Below are 16187 nucleotides of genomic sequence, written 5' to 3'. Positions count from 1 at the left end.
TTATAAACACTGTAAGCCTACACACACACAAATTGAAGGTAAGATCTTTAACCAAAAATATTTCACAAACTGAAAAAAATGTGTGGATTATAACAAAAGTAGTTTGTAGTTCAGTGTTTCGTTTAAGCGGGTATAGATACCATAGATTAGTGCTCTTCAAACTGTTAGTCATGACCTATTAACAGACTGTGAAATCACTTGAGTGAGTTAAAGCCAATGTTTCTGAAAATATCAGCATATATCAAACGTAGTTATCTCACACACACACACATGCACACAGTAACATAAATAGACAATTACCATATAAGATGTATTTTTTATTGGGAGACAGAATAAACAATCATCTGAGAGCTACTTCATAGTTGATAGGTTCCAAGGTTTATATTAACAAGTTGTAGCAGTCAAGGAAGGCCTCTTCAATGAAGGACTTAACATCTGAAGCATAACCTGTCTCCCCACCATCTCTTCTCAGCTCCTCTCTCATTCTCCCCCTTAGTTACTGTGCTCTAGCCACAAAAGTCTTAGCAATTCTTTGAACAAGGCAAATGTGTTCGCACTTTAGGGTCTAGCACATGTTGGTTCCGTTGCCTAGAAAACTCTTCACTTAGATAACTGCATGGCTTCCTCCTGCACTCCAGGACGCCCAGGAGTAGCTTTCGCAGACCTCCTAAGATAGCTACCACATCCCACCAATCTATCCCCTCACCTCCTTTTTTTTTTTTTTAGATGGAATCTCGCTCTGTCACCAGGCTGGAGATGCAGTGGCACCATCTCAGCTCACTGCAACCTCCGCCTCCCAGGTTCAAGCAATTCTCCTGCCTCAGCCTCCCGAGTGGCTGGGACTACAGGCACACACCACCACGCCCAGCTAGTTTTTGTATTTTTAGTAGAGATGGGGTTTCACCATGTTGGCCAGGATGGTCTTGATCTCCTGACCTTGTGATCTGTCTGCCTCGACCTCCCAAAATGCTGGGATTACAGGCGTGAGCCACCGCACCTGGCCTCCCCTTACCTACTTTTATTCCTTTTCATTTTACTCATTACCACCTAATATCACATATTTATTTACTGAGTCCCTCCCCACAAACGTCAGCTCCAAGATAACAGGGACTTTGTCTTCGTTTTGTTCATTACTCTAACACCAGAGAATAGAACAGTGCCGGTCACAGGGCAAACATCCCTGAGTAGGCTCTGACAGGCAAGGAAAAGGAAGAATGCACGGAGTTGTGCTTAAGCAAGGTATATTACAGAGGAAACACCAGCTTAATAATGTTAAACAGTAAGGAATAAGGCTGAAAAAGAATATAAAAAGGTTGGAAAGTCAGAAGTAGAATTTGGACTTTATCTTGTAAACAACTGGGAGTCATTCAAATTTTTGAGCAAATGGTGACCCTTTCAAACATTTATTCAGCACAGGTTCAATTCACTTTGTTTGACAGAATAGACAGTGCAAAGGTCAACAGCACATGTTCTCTCAGGCTTATATGTTTAGCAATGGGTTCAAAAATTTTTCAGGAAAATCATTCTGGCAGCCATATGCAAAACGGATTCAAGGAAGGAAAATCTAAAATTTAAAGGAAGTAAATAATAGAAAAAAAAAAAGAAAGCAAAAGTATGCATCGCAGACTACTTCAAGATTTAAGTATGACAAAATTAAAAGAAATGCTGAAAGCAGGTGGGAGGCTGAATAATAATAAATCTAAAAGTGATGGAAATTCCTTGGGTTTTCCAACAGAAATATCCAGTAAACTATTAGAGCAACAAACACGGATGGGACACACATTTGGGAACCATCAGCATATAGAACATCTGAGAGGGGAATAGATAATCAACTACTGATGAGACTAACAGTGCTAAGAGGCTCATGAAACAACAAAGAAAACAGAAAAGTAGTAGTCAGAAGGGAAAACCAGGATGGCAAACTAATACAAAGGGCAAAGAAAGAACATTAAGAAGCCTCAGTGGAAATAGTAACACATATATACTAGCTGAAGAGAGTCAGGATGAAGCCGTTATTATTGACAAAAAAGATGTCCTCTGAAGCAACAATCTGAATCATGATATTCCAAAACTGCGTAATTTAGGGAAGAAGTAGTAAAAGAACTCAGGAGTTGAATAGCCTGGACAACACAGTGAGACTTTGTCTCTACCAGAAAAATACAAAAATTAGCCAGGCATGGTGGCACATGCCTGCAGTCCCAGCTACTCAGGAAACTGAGACAGGAGGATCACCTGAGCCCAGGGAGGTCAAGGCTGCAGTGAGCTGCAATTGTACTCCAGCCTGGGCAACACAGTGAGACCTTGTCTCCGAAAAAAAAGTAAGAACTCAGGGCAACAACTGTAAGTCAATTCTTAAAATTTTTGAAAATAAAGAAGAGAAATGCAGCAGATAGAACAGTAGCAGCAGTTCATCAAAATTGATTCTTTTTCCTCCCAAAGTACAGAAGTCTGTACATATTTTAAGATAGCAAAGAAAAAACATTGCAAATAATGATCAAGGCCAGGCGCAGTGGCTCACGCCTGTAATCCCAGCACTTTGGGAGGCCGAGACAGGCGGATCACAAGGTCAGGAGATCGAGACCATCCTGGCTAACACAGTGAAACCCCGTCTCTACTAAAAATACAAAAAAACTTAGCCAGGCGTGGTGGCACGCGCCTGTAGTCCCAGCTACTCGGAAGGCTGGGGCAGGAGAATCGCTTGAATCCAGTAGGCAGAGGTTGCAGTGAGTCGAGATCGTGCCACTGCACTCCAGCCTGGGCAACAGAGTGAGACTCTTGTCTCAAAAAAAAAAAAAAAAAAAAAAAAAATCAAAGTGACCAGAGAGGTAGTTAACTGTGGCAGCAGGATTCTTCTTCCATTCAATTTACAAAATAAGATGAAAGAACAGTGATTTGTCATGGTTACAATGAAAAAAAAAAATGTGCAAGCTTGTATCCTGTTTTCCTTTTTCACTTAAATAGAAGTAAATGGCATCTATTAAGAGTTAAAGAGGAAGAAGGAATATAAGACAACAGAAAAATGCAATTAATAAGATGATTGCCAAGAAGTAGGAAGGGCCTATTTGGAATTGTTCAGCATAAATTTATAGTGGCCAAGAAATCTTCATAATTACTCACCTTCCTCCACAAATATGCTGTGACCTGTGAGGGAAAACAGAAGAAATCGATGGTGGAAAAAATCTGACAATATGAGTCCAGTAAAATATAAAATAAGTGACTGATGTCAAAGTGTAGACTGTATCTAGTGCGTACAGGAGTAAGTTAAATGTCTTAGACTGGGTTGCTGTAACAAAATACCATGAACTGGGTAGCTTACTAAACAACAAAAAATGATTTTCTTGGTTTTTTTTGTAGCGATGGGGTCTCACTATGTTGCCAAGGCTGGCCTCAAGCAATCCTCCCACCTCAGCCTCCTCAAAGTGCCAGGATTACAGGTATGAACCACCACACCCAGCCCAGAAAACCATTTTTAATAGTTCTGGAGGCTGAGAAGTCCAAGACAAGGCACTGGCAGATTCAGTATCTGGTAAGGGCCAGCTTCTAGACAGCAGTCTTTTTGCTGTAACCTCATGTGGAAGAAAGAGCTAACAAGCTCTCTGGAGTCTCTTTTTTTTTTTTTTTTTCTTTTGAGATAGAGTCTCATTCTGTCACCCAGGCTGGAGAGCAGTGGCGCGATCTCTGCTCACTGCAACCTCCACTCCCCAGGTTCAAGCAATTCTCCTGCCTCAGCCTCCCGAGTAGCTGGGATTACAGGCGCCTACCACCGCACCCGGCTAATTTTTGTATTTTCAGTAGAGATGGGATTTCACCATCTTGGCCAGACTGGTCTTGTACTCCTGACCTCCTGATCTACCCAACTCAGCCTCCCAAAGTGCTGGGATTATAAGCATGAGCTACTGCATCCAGCCTGGAGTCTATTTTTTAAGAGCACTAATCCCACTTGTGAGGGCTCTACCCACCTGAGCTAATCACCTCCCAAAGGCCCCACCTCCTCCTAATGCCATCATCTTGGAGGTTAAGATTTCAACATGAATTATGGAGAGACACAAGTATTTAGACCATAGCACTAAGGGAGAGAAACTGAGGGTCTCTATGAATGGAACAAGTAAAGGAACATAGGAAGAATAATCACATCGGCAAAGACACAGAGTTCACACAAGCCATTCAGGGCATAAAGGAAATTTTTTAAATCATTCACTTACACACCACACAAATTTTTTTTATATCATTAAAAAGAATAAACATGGAACACATCACAAATTTATGTGTCATCCTTGTGCAGGGACCATGCTAATCTTCTCTGCATCGTTCCAATTTTAGTATATTTGCTGCTGAAACAAGCACTGGACTACTAATTATTTTTTCCTCTGTTTGGATACATGGGAAGTGCTGTGGACATAAAGGATTCCAGGAGTCAGAAGGGGCTATACATCCAAAACTGTTATCATAATGAGAAGAATCGACCTAATTCCAAAGTTCAGTTCTGTAATTTTAAAACCACCTCACCAGCTACTCAGGAGGCTGAGGCAGGAGAATGGCGTGAACCCGGGAGGCGGAGCTTGCAGTGAGCCCAGATTGCGCCACTGCACACCAGCCTGGGCCACAGAGCCAGACTTGGCCTCACAAAAAAAAAAAAAAAAAAAAAAACCACCTCAGTCTCTACATGCACAGAATGGGTGCGTTAAAGACAGGTATCATATTGGCATCTACCCACCTCCTTTAAAGAATCACTACTATAGGCTGGGCGCAGTGGCTTATGTCTGTAATCTCAGCACTTTGGGAGGCCAAGGCGGGCAGATCACTTGAGGTCAGAAGTTCAAGACCAGCCTAGCCAACATGGCTAAACCCCGTCTCTACTAAATATAAAAAAATTAGCTGGGTGTGGTGGCGGGCACCTGTAACTGCAGCTACGTGGGAGAATCACTTGAACCCAGGAGGCAGAGGTTACAGTGAGCCAAGATCACGCCACTGCACTCCAGCCTGGGTGACAGAGTGAAACTCCATCTCACAAAAAAAAAAAAAGAATCACTACTATAGTAAACCACCATAGTAAAAGTATCTTATCCCTCAAGCATAATGAGACATAAACAAGCTAATTGGGTTATAGGAATGCTCAAGCCTCATTCAGAAAAAAAAGATTCTATATTATATAATATAATCACGGCATTAGTGGGTTTAAAATATTCTTAAAAATAGAATCACAGGCAGGACCAACAAGAGTAGTTTTTTAAAGCTTCAGTTTTTTTTCTTTTTTCTTTTTTTTTCTTGAGACAGAATCTTGCTCTGTCACCCAGGCTGCAGTACAGTGGCGCAATCTCAGCTCACTACAACCTCCACCTCCCAGGCTAAAGGGCTGCTCCCCCCTCAGCCTCCCGAGTAGCTAAGACACAAGCGCACGCCACCACGTCTGGCTAATTTTTGTATTTTTAGTAGAGACGGCGTTTCACCATACTGGCCAGGCTGGTCTTGAACTCCTGACCTCATCTGATCCACCCGCCTCAGCCTCCCAATGTGCGGGAATTACAGACATGAGATACTGCGCCCGGCCATTTTTTTTTTAATTTAAACTGCGAAACTTTTAGGCTGGGCACAGTGGCTGACACCTGTAATCGCTGCACTTTGGGAGGCCAAGGCAGGCAGATTACAAGGTCAAGAGATCGAGGCTATCCTGGCCAACATGGTGAAACCACGTTTCTACTAAAAATGCAAAACTTCGCTGGGCGTGGTGGCGCACGCCTGTAGTCCCAGCTACTTGGGAGGCTGAGGCACGAGAATCACTTGAACCCAGGAGGTGGAGACGGCAGTGAGCTAAGACCGTGCCACTGCACTCCAGCCTGGTGACGGAGACTCCATCTCAAAAAAAAAAAAAAAAATTTTTTTTTTTAAATCATAGTATCAGTGTGCTCAGTATTTTTTTAATCAAAGGAGATGGAGGTGGACATTTTCCATTATTTCATTTTAATTGACTTTAATTTACCATGCACTATAAAATTATACAATGCCATGAAAAGATGTTTTAGTATTATAAAATTGGACTCAAAATTAATATTTTATAGGTTCCTTATCTGCAATTCCAAAAATCCAAAAAACTTCTGAAATCCAAAATAACTCATCTTGTGGTAAACCTTACCCAAACTGATATGAAGCTATTTACAGTCTTTATCCTATTTAGTGCAAGCATTCATACATTTTGCTGTAGAAACAGTAACACTTTTGAAGGGGGATACTGCACTGGACTCTGTTGGAAGGCCATACATTACTACTTTGCCCTTATCAAAAAAATTCCTAATTCCATAACCTATTAGATCCTGAGAGTTTGAATGGTGGACTGTGATCCTATAATTGCTAACATTTATTGAGCTATTAACTATGTGTCAGATACTGTTCACTTTATATGAAATAACTCATTTAATCTTTCCAATCATCATGAGCTAAGTATTATAATAATCCCCATTTTACAAAGAAGGAAACTGAGACATGGAGAGATTAAGTAAACTGCCTAAAATCACACAGCTAGAGTGTGACTAACTGGGATGACACTGGGATGAATATTTAAAATATTACACATAAGAGTAACAAAACACAAGAAAATAAGATAATTGATTATGGTAGGGTGCTAGAAGTCAGTGATACGTTTCTCAACTCAATTGATATTACTTCCAGAATAAGGAATCAAACAAAAAATGACAAAACACTACATGCATTTGTAAATTCTCATTTATGTACAATTTCTACGAACTTGCTTAAAATGCAGAGTATAAAACCCAAATTTCTCAGCTTATGTAACATATTTTTTATTGAAAAATAACATCTTAATATCTTAATTACAACACACGATAGATAATTTATAGTCATTGCAGAAGTTAGAAAATTTGGATAAGCAAAAAAAAAAAAGAAAAAAAATCACCTACAAAACTACACTCAGAAATAACCACTTAACAATTTGGCACATATCCCTCCAAACATCAATATATTTTGGGTTTTTTTACCAAATGGAATCATGTTTTTAAATCTTACTTTTTCTCACTTACATATACCAAGACATCCTTTCATGTATTTATATTATTCTATCATCATTTTCATGGCTGAGAAGGCAGTATCCCACTGTATGGATGGACCCTAACAATCACTGTGAAATATTTAGGCTTACAATTTTACCATATAATGATCAATAGTACTGGCTCTAGAGTCACAGTGGTTGGATTCAAGTCCTGGCCCTGAAACTTAAGTAACTCAGGTACCTTGAGCAAGCAACCTCATTTCTCTATGCCTGTTTTCTCTTCTGAAAAACAGAAATAGTACTACCCACTCCATATGATTACCGTGGGAGTTAAAGGCATTAACACACAGATTGTATAATCAACAACACCGCAATTGGTATGCTCACAGCTAAATGTTCACACACATCTTCACTACATCAAAAAAAAATTCTTTAAAGGGAATTTCCATGTCAGAAAGTATGCCCATTTTTAAGGCTTCTGAATCTGCCAAATTACAGTGTGGTTTAAAGTCCTTCATTAAATAGCCTTCTCACTTAATACTCATTTCTCTTTATCAAAAAAGGCAAAAACTATTATCCAGTTAAGGTAACCAGCTTGTTTCACTCAATTAGTTTTTTGTTCTTCCACCTGTAAACCTCGGCATATTTAACAAAACCTCAAAGTTTATAGGTAACTTGAAGACACCTAGCCGAAATTCTCCTTCAGCACGATTCCTCTACTCTAGAATCCTCAATCTGTCAGCGAAAAGGAACAGCCTACCACCCAAAACAACTCATTCTATTTTCACAGTTTTGAGGAAATTTCTCTTGAAATAGAGCGGAAATCTGTTTCTTTTAAACTTCTACCCACTGACCCTAGTTCCTTCTGGTCAAATGTGATCCTTCTGTGTGACAGAACTCCAAATCCTTAAAGGTGGCTGTTATTTCTTAAAAGAAGCTCCTCTTCTTTAGGTCAAATATCCCATTTTTTCAACTTTTTCTCATTTCCATTTCTCTCATGATCAAGGTCCTCGTTTATGCTCTACAGATAAGTGAGTTTGACACTTTGGTGTCTACCACCTTGGAAATGAGAAAAATAAAGGTCCGTTCCTACCCCACGTAAGTTTGGGCCTCTGTGTGGTTTCTTATTAGCTCTCCAGATTATTCTGATAAAGTCTGAGAATGAATACAAGGTCTCACTTATGATAGTATGCTACCCAAAAAGCTGACTCAATACCCCACGTATAATATAACTAGTACAAAGTAAAGTGGGGCTAACACCTTGCTCTTTCAATAAGCTATTCTACCATCTTCAGAATTACTCTCGGACAGGTTTGGTGGCTGACGCCTGTAATCCCAACACGTGGGAGGCCAAGGTGGGAGGATCACTTGAATCCAGAAGTTTGAGACCAGCTTGGGCAACATAGTGAGACCTCATCTCTACAAAAAAATTAAAAAATTAGCCGGACACATTGGCAGGTACCTGTAGTCCCAGCTACTCAGGAGGCTGAGGCAGAGGCAGGATCGCTTGAGCCTGAAAGGTGGAGCTTGCAGTAAAGTATAACTGCACTACTGCACTAAGCCTGGGTAACAGAGAAAGCAAGACCCTATCAAAGAAAGAAAAGGTGCAGAGGGGAACACAGGGAGGGAAGAAGGGAGAGAGGGAGGGAAGGAGGGAGGGAGGGAAGGAGGGAGGGAGGGAGGGAAGGAGGGAGGGAGACAGACAGAGAGACAGAGAAAGGTGCACTAGCCCACCAACAACTGAGCTGACAGCTGATTGCACCAAAGCATCTTCTCTGTATAGAGCACTGTGATGTCAACACTGAGAAAAAACACAGGCCTTAATACGGATCTCATCTAGTGCTAGATTTACCTTCTAGAAAGCATGGTGGAACAAACATCTTCAGACAACTATAATACTAATTATAGCTATACCAAAGTAGGCACATCAGGCTATAGAAACATTGTGATTACTAGCTGGAAATCATACTAGTTGTGGGGGAGGAGAGGGGAGGGGAAGGATGATACTAAGGAAACTAAGTTGCTCTGAACTTCAAGATTTTGTGTGGGTTTGTTTTTTAACGTTTGCAAAGTCAGAAGAGATGAAGGCCATCAGAGAGTTCATCTGAACTCGGGCTACCTGCAAACAGAGACTGGGTAACCGCCTCATGCACCCTCAAAAATAAATTCATGATGCAAAACTTCATGTAATTTCTGAATTCCTCATGACATGTGAACTTTACCTGTTACTATTTCTAACAAGGTAATGAAGGGCAAAAGAAAAACAAAACAAAACATCCATGGTACAGGAGATGTGGTCCAGTATAATGACACAATGTTAGAGGAAAAAACAAACTAAAACCAAGCATACTTTTTTTTTTTTTTTTGAGACGAAACGGAGTTTCGCTCTTGTTGCCCAAGCTGGAATGCAATGGCGCTATCTCGGCTCACTGCAACCTCCATCTCTCTGGCTCAAGCGATTCTCCTGCCTCAGCCTCCCAAGTACCTAGGATTACAGGCGCACGCCACCGCACCCGGCTAATTTTTTGTACGTTTAGTAGAAATGGGGCTTCACCGTGTTAGCCAGGCTGGTCTCAAACTCTTGACCCTCAGGTGATCGGCCCGCCTCCGCCTCCCCAAGTGCTGGGATTGCAAGCGTGAGCCACTGTGCCTGGCCAAACCAAGTAAACTTAACCAAGATCCAATCTATTTTCATTTAAACAGCAAACATTAAAAATACACCTGGTATTCTCTAACAATTACACGAAGAATGACCAGATGCTTCCTGTTGATGGAACAGTAGAGAACTACAGACTGACAGATTCAGACTAGAGTTCACAGAAGCAACTGGAAACAAACTTAGCTTCCTTTCAAAACCATTAAAGTATGGCCTTAAATTTTTACGCATTAATCAATTAGGTATAATTGTCTCCCAACCTAGAAAACCCAGAATGATTCAAAGACACTAAGAACTCTAAGGATACGTATCTGCGAACTATTCGTTTCACCAAAGGATTCACTGCAGAACTAGTTTTCTGTAAAATCTGCACCTCCTATAGTTTTCACCATGTCTCATCTTTAAAGATAACATTTACACACAAGTATTAATAGCATATGTAATGTGGAATTCACGTGTTACTTGTGTAAATCATTATATGTACTAGAATTAAATTTTTTAATCACTTAAGAATATTTTCAAATGTTCCTGAGTCTTCAAGATCATAGGTAGATTATGCAGTCATTATCTGTGATTTTGTTTAGGTACCTAAATTCCAACTTTTAAAAAAGCTGGAGCCCAGTAAAAAAAAGTATGGGAATCAATCTTATTCGTCTTGTTAAAATGTGTCTTGCATAACATCCTGATTTGACTTGTATGGTGAAAGCACGGTAAGAATGACACATTTCTGTTTTTTGGTTTAAAAAAAAAAAAGTATGAGTGTACAGTGGAGTGTTCCAGAGGTTACATGGTGTGCTAACCACAACAGTGACGTAGATTTGAGAATCTTCTATTAAACCAGGCATCAAAAAGATTTGCAAAAATGCAAGATGTTACTCTTAACATACCATCTATGTTAACATGTAATGGATTTTTTGTTTTTGGGGAAAAAAAACCCGGGAGAAAAGAAAATAAAGCCATCTTTAGTTGCCTCAAAGTCTGACCCTGAAAATGGAAGTATCAAAGCTGATGGTTTATACGTCAGTGAGAAAAAAATTTAAACCAAGCTGGGTGGGTCTTTACATGAGATATACTATCTACAAGAATGTCTGACCACTAACTTCTGCATAATAAATGACAGTGGATCTTTTAATTCTGGGATGGCAATGTACTTTACAAGGACCATTTACAGCCTACATCAAACCTTTTTCTAGATAAAAAACGTACTTCAGTAACTTGCCTGAATTGAAAGAGCAAAACAGTCCGGAGAGAAAACTTAAAATGTTTCCACATTATCAAGCCCCCTTCAGAAGTACTGTGGTCTCGGCCCCTCCTTTGAACAGATGTCCGCTCGCCACAGTCCAATCAGGTTTAAAGCAAGAGTATTTGTACTGAAAACAAGCTTCAAGTGGGAAGATACACACAAAGCAGGCCTGTATCATTTCTTTGGTTTCAGTTTTCACGATGCACCCTTGAGGCTAGGCACGCTGATTCAACACACTTGGAGAGCTTCACCGAAACACACTAAATACACACTGATGAACTGTGCCCTGGCAGAGATGACCTGGCAAAATTCTCAACTTCTTCCCTGAGGCCGTGCACCCGCGAGTCTCGGCAACGAAGTCTTTCGGGCAGAAGTCCCAAGCCTTCAAAACGGCAGACTTCTCCCACTCAGGACTCCAGTCCCCGCGGCCAAGGCTGTCGCAGCGGGGGCCCCGCGCGGGACTGGCCAGGCTCTCCCGTTAACCCTGTCCGGACCGGCCGATCCCGCCGCGGCCCGAGCGCCTCTCGGCCCCGCAGCACAGGGCACCCGGGACCCGCCGACCCCGCCGCCCGTTCCCCTCTCCGGAGAGCCCGGCGGGGCCGTCAAGCTGCCCAGACAAAGGGTACCGCGGCGCCAGGGGCCGGGACCGGCCGCGCCTGCCTTCCTCCGTCTCCCGCCCACCGCCAACCTCCAGTCTCCCGCAGAACCTCCGCTGCCTCGGCGCGACCCCATCGCCACCCCGGGGCTGCCGCTCGGGACCGGCCCGCCGGGTAGCCGCGAGGAGGCCGCCGCACGCCAGGGCCGAGGAGGGGGCGGCGGCCGCCACCATGTCTGCCCGCCCCTCCCAGAAGCGGGGTGCCCAGCGGACAAAGCGCAGCGGCGGCGCGGGCGGAGCGGGCGCCCAGGCCGACCCCGCCGACCCCCGCGGAATAAGCGGGGCCAGGAGCCCCGGAAACCCGGCGCCTTAATGCAATAAACAGGAAATCGCGGGGATGATCTGGGTTCCGGGGGAAGTGGAATTATTTTTTACCAGCGAAGAGATCAACTTCCACATCCGGTGGTAACAGGGCCCTACACAGACCCGCACTGACCTGGAAAAGCTTCGGGAGCGGCGACGGGAAGGCAGCAGGAGGTGGTGCGGGGACCCGAGGCGCTTCGTACCCGGCCGGGCTGACGCGGCCCCGCTACACACAAAGCGCTTCAGCAGCACAGGGCGCTATTTTCCGAAAATGCCGCGTCTGGTCGGCGCCCAAAATCCCCACCGAAAAGTCCCCCGTGCTGCGCGCGGAGGGACACATGGTGTGCGAGTGAGTCAAGCTCCCAGCATCCCTCCCGGACCCGGCCCTCGTCAGCTCCTCGCCTGAGGATTTTCCGCCTCTGCACTCTTCGGCAGATCCCGCTCCTACCCATTCCCTGACTCTGTTCCTACGGGGAGAGAGGGGAAAGAGAGTCTGATTTTTTAACGAAAGGGAGGAAAATATCCCATTTCTAGCGCTTCAGCCGCACAAAGAAAGCGGCGGAATGATCCGGTCTCGGCGACCGCAAGTCCCGGCCCGCCCGGCGCCTGCGCGGCAGCGGGGGTGGGAGCTGCGGCCGGCCATGTGCGCGGCGGAGAGGCTGGGTGGCCGCGGAGCCTTCCCGCCTGTTTCTGCGGTGGGTAGGAGTTCGGAAACTAATGTTCTTGTGCTAACCTTCGTGTCTCTGTGAATTGACCGTTTAAAGACGGAGAGTGCGGAATCTTTGGAGTTTAAGCTTGCCAACTGAGCGGCCTAGCAGAATCCTGGGAGACGGAAGGACAGCCAGGAGGCTAGGATTTACCTTTTAAGTGTCCCTAGATTCAACTAGTCAGACTGGGACGGGAGACGCTGTGAAGGTACCAGGGAAGGAACAAGTGAGGTTCCTTTTCCACTTTTGCGTAAACTCAGCGGTCAGATTCATGACGAAGATGTACATATTTCTGTAGATTTTTTTCCCGAGCATTCTAATGATGCCTCATATTTCGTAGATCCTAGTAACTGCTTGGATTACTGCCGCCTCAGAGGTAGAGATCTGTTTTTCCGTGGCTGGAATGTCAAAACTTTTGTTGTATTTTATTAAGTAGCAAAAGTTTGGAGATTTGCAAGGTTAAAAAAAAAAAAAAGCCTTATGAACTTAATCTAGATGTGATTTGCTAAGGAACTTAACATATTGATATGTTTTTCGCAGGGGAGTCAGGGCATGGCTTTCCCAACCTAGTAACTGCAACTTCTAGCATGCTACATCTAGGACTTGGGAGTACGTGAGACAGCGCCAAGAATTTAATCCAGGAGAACTGACAAGCTTAAATGAAATCCATATTGCCCACTGATTTTGTGCAGCCTCAGATAAGTAATCTTTCTCCACTTAGCCTTTTGTAACAATTGATGTAATAAAGGTTTGTAGTCTTTGCGTAATTTATTAAAGCATTGTGGCTAAAACAGAAAAAAAGCATAGGAACCGTAGTCTATGTTTTCTTTTGATTTAATATTTTCATTGCTTCAGTTAATAGAAATTTGTCAGAATGCTGATGTTTTTCTGTAGCATTATTTGAATGAGCATTGTTTGAGTGAACATTCAGCTAATTATTGTTAGAAAATCGTTGCGCCCAGAATGAGCATTGTTTGAGTGAACATTCAGCTAATTATTGTTAGAAAATCGTTTTCCCCATTAATCTTACGCTGTAGAATGTAGACAAGTAAGTAGGCATCATCAGTATGATGAGAGTGAAGCTGCTTAATACTGTGGAATCAAATAAAGGAGGAACCCCTTACTAAAGTAAGAAGGAGAAATAGAATGGAATGGGACTAGAGAAGCAATTAGCTTTAATAAGGGTATTGTGGAAGACCTTCTAGAGAAGAAGCAGTAAGTACCGATGTTTGGAGGCTAACACTAGAGAGATTTTTGGGTAAAGAAGACAGTGCTGGAGGTCTGCTTGTGAAGGCCTTGAATGCTATGTGCAGAAGTCAGCTTCTGAGAGCCAGGAGGAAGATATTGAAAGATTTTAAGTAGTAGAATCAGGATTGAATTCATTTTAGACAGATCACTGTTACACAAAAATTTGAGGCAAGGAAAAGAGTTTGGAGTAAACAGTAGACTGTGAGCCAATAATGACTTGGACTGAGTTGGTGGCAAGTAGTTGTGAAGAAAATGAAGTGGTTATTGGGAGATTTGGTTAACTGAAAATGACTGAGGGAAATAGGTGTCAGAGGTGACTGCCAAGTGAGTTGGTGGAGCAGCTACAAGGATAGTAATATCTTCACTGAGATTAGAAACAAAATAAGAGAATATATGTTAGGGAAGAAAGAAGTCTCTGTTTTGACCATGTAAAATTCAAAGTGCCTGTGAGCCAACCAGACAGATATGTGTAGTCAGCAATTAGATACTCATTCAACACTGTTGGAAGAACACCTACTCTGTGCCAGGTACAGAGTAGGTGTTCACCTACACTAAAATAAAGCAGCAGCAAAACAAACGGTTCCTACTCCTGTTTTTAGAGGGAAACAGCATATAAACAAGTTTTTAAAATGAGAGAATATCCCGTAAGTTCGTGAAGAAGGCTGGGTGCAGTGGCTCACGCCGGTAATCCCAGCACTTTGGGAGGCTGAGGTGGGTGGATCTCCTGAGCTCAGGAGTTAGAGAGCAGCCTGGCCAACCTGGCGAAACCCCATCACTACTAAAAGTACAAAAATTAACTGGGCACAATGGCACGCTCCTGTAATCCCAGGTACTCTGGCGGCTGAGGCGGGAGAATAGCTTGAACCCAGGACATGGAGGCTGCAGTGAGCCGTGATCTCGCCACTGCACTCCATCCTGGGCGATGGAACAAGACTGTCTAAAAAAAAAAAAGTTCATGAAGAGAATTAAAGGCTGATTGGATAAAGTGTTAGTCTGGGGAAAAGAGAGCAAACTTTTGGTGGTTGGTTGATCAGAGATAGCCTCACTGAGAAGGTATTAGAAAGGACTTAAGAATAGTGTGTGAGACCGAAATAGCGGGGCAAAGGCCCTAAGGTGAGAAGTTTATTGTGTTTAGGGAACAGCAAGGTCAGTGTAGCTGAAGTCTACTGACCAAAAGAAGGAATGATAGGAGGTGAAGTCTTCAGCCTTGATAAGAAGGTGACGTGCACCGGAAGCCATTGAAGGATTTAAGAAATGGAGCATCATGGACTAGGATAGTAGCAGTAGAGATGAGGAAAGTGGATGGATCCAAAAAGCTGACCTATCTTGCTCACCAATTAAATGAGGAAAGGGAGGAATCAATAGTGATTCCTAGGTTTGGGGCATGTTGTCTAGGTGGAATTAATTTTAATTACACCTTTTATTTAACCCAGTATATCCAAATATTATTCCACATGTGATCAATATAAAAAATTACTAAATATTAAAAATATTTTACATTTTTCTCATAACTAAGCATTTGAAATCTGGTGTGTATTTTATACTTATAGCATATCTCAGTACTTGATTTCGTAAAATTTCCAGCTGAAAAAATAGATTCACATATCCAAGTCGTTCCAAGCATACTTAAAAGTTTTACGGTAATCGAATCGTGTATATTTTTAAATTTTATTTTAAATTAAAGTTAGGATTACGAATTCGGTTCCTAAATTAGCCTCATTTCACTTCCTGCGTTTCAAGTGGGACAAGTTGTTACCATATTGGACAGTGCAGTCTAGTGAAATAGAGAATAGTGGGAAGTCAGACTTAAAAAGTTTAGAACTAGCTCTGGAAGGCCTTGGATGTCAGATTTAAGGATTGAGATTTTACCCTTGAGTCAGGCAGAACAATGGATGGTTTTTGAACTAAGGAGTGACACAACATTGTGTTTATGACTAGAAAGAGGCCACTAGGTGGCCAGCCGTGAGTCAGGACACCCTTCAGTTGCTTTGACTTCAGCCCTTATGGATTCAAAGTCTGATTTTTGTCAGCACTCTAGAGCACTTCCACCAAAAGTGTGGTCCACAGGGCAGTGCCAGTCTGTAAGCCCTTTATTACACATCCATGACAAGTCATTTACAGAAAGTAAGAATTTAGAAACTTACAACAATTTAACAGACTAATTTTATTTCTGTGGGTCTAATAAAAATTTGAGGGACTGTACTTTGTATGTATCTTTATTCCCTTTTTTTTGTTTGTTTGTTTTTTGTGTTTGAGATGAAGTCTTGCTCTGTTGCCAGTCTGGAGTGCAGTGGTGTAATCTCGGCTCACTGCAACCTCCGCCTCCCAGGTTCAAGCAATTCTTCTGCCTCAGCCTCCCGAATAGCTGGGATTAC

At 42.6% G+C, this 16187-nt stretch overlaps 2 protein-coding genes and 1 non-coding gene across 6 annotated transcripts in view; 1 reads left to right on the top strand and 2 right to left on the bottom strand.

Annotated features, from left to right (window-relative positions):
- Positions 1-13373, bottom strand: part of GABPB1 (GA binding protein transcription factor subunit beta 1) — a 79429-nt gene extending 66056 nt beyond the window's left edge. For 2 of the 4 annotated variants that reach the window (XM_023227122.3, XM_023227125.3), the window contains exons 1-2: positions 11991-13373; positions 3118-3141 (exon numbers count right to left, since the gene is read on the bottom strand). The gene's annotated coding sequence lies outside the window, so the exon portion shown is untranslated. The remainder of the gene's footprint in view (positions 1-3117; positions 3142-11990) is intronic. The other 2 variants (XM_023227121.3, XM_023227124.3) reach the window with 1 other exon arrangement.
- Positions 4238-4340, bottom strand: LOC111552836. The gene has a single exon (XR_002734748.2). It is a non-coding gene; the product is annotated as a U6 spliceosomal RNA (small nuclear RNA).
- LOC111552773 (translation initiation factor IF-2-like) lies at positions 7998-13039 on the top strand. The gene is made up of 2 exons (XM_023227189.2): positions 7998-8031; positions 11229-13039. The coding sequence occupies exons 1-2, from the start codon at positions 7998-8000 to the stop codon at positions 11873-11875; spliced, it is 681 nt and encodes a 226-aa protein (XP_023082957.1). The 3' UTR covers positions 11876-13039.
- Positions 13374-16187: the final 2814 nt, after the last annotated feature.

This window comes from Piliocolobus tephrosceles, chromosome 6, assembly GCF_002776525.5.
Source record: "Piliocolobus tephrosceles isolate RC106 chromosome 6, ASM277652v3, whole genome shotgun sequence".
Classification (NCBI taxonomy): Eukaryota; Metazoa; Chordata; class Mammalia; order Primates; family Cercopithecidae; genus Piliocolobus; species Piliocolobus tephrosceles.
The sequence above is the reverse complement of the archived record's forward strand: the minus strand, read 5'-3'. Positions and strand labels throughout refer to the sequence as shown.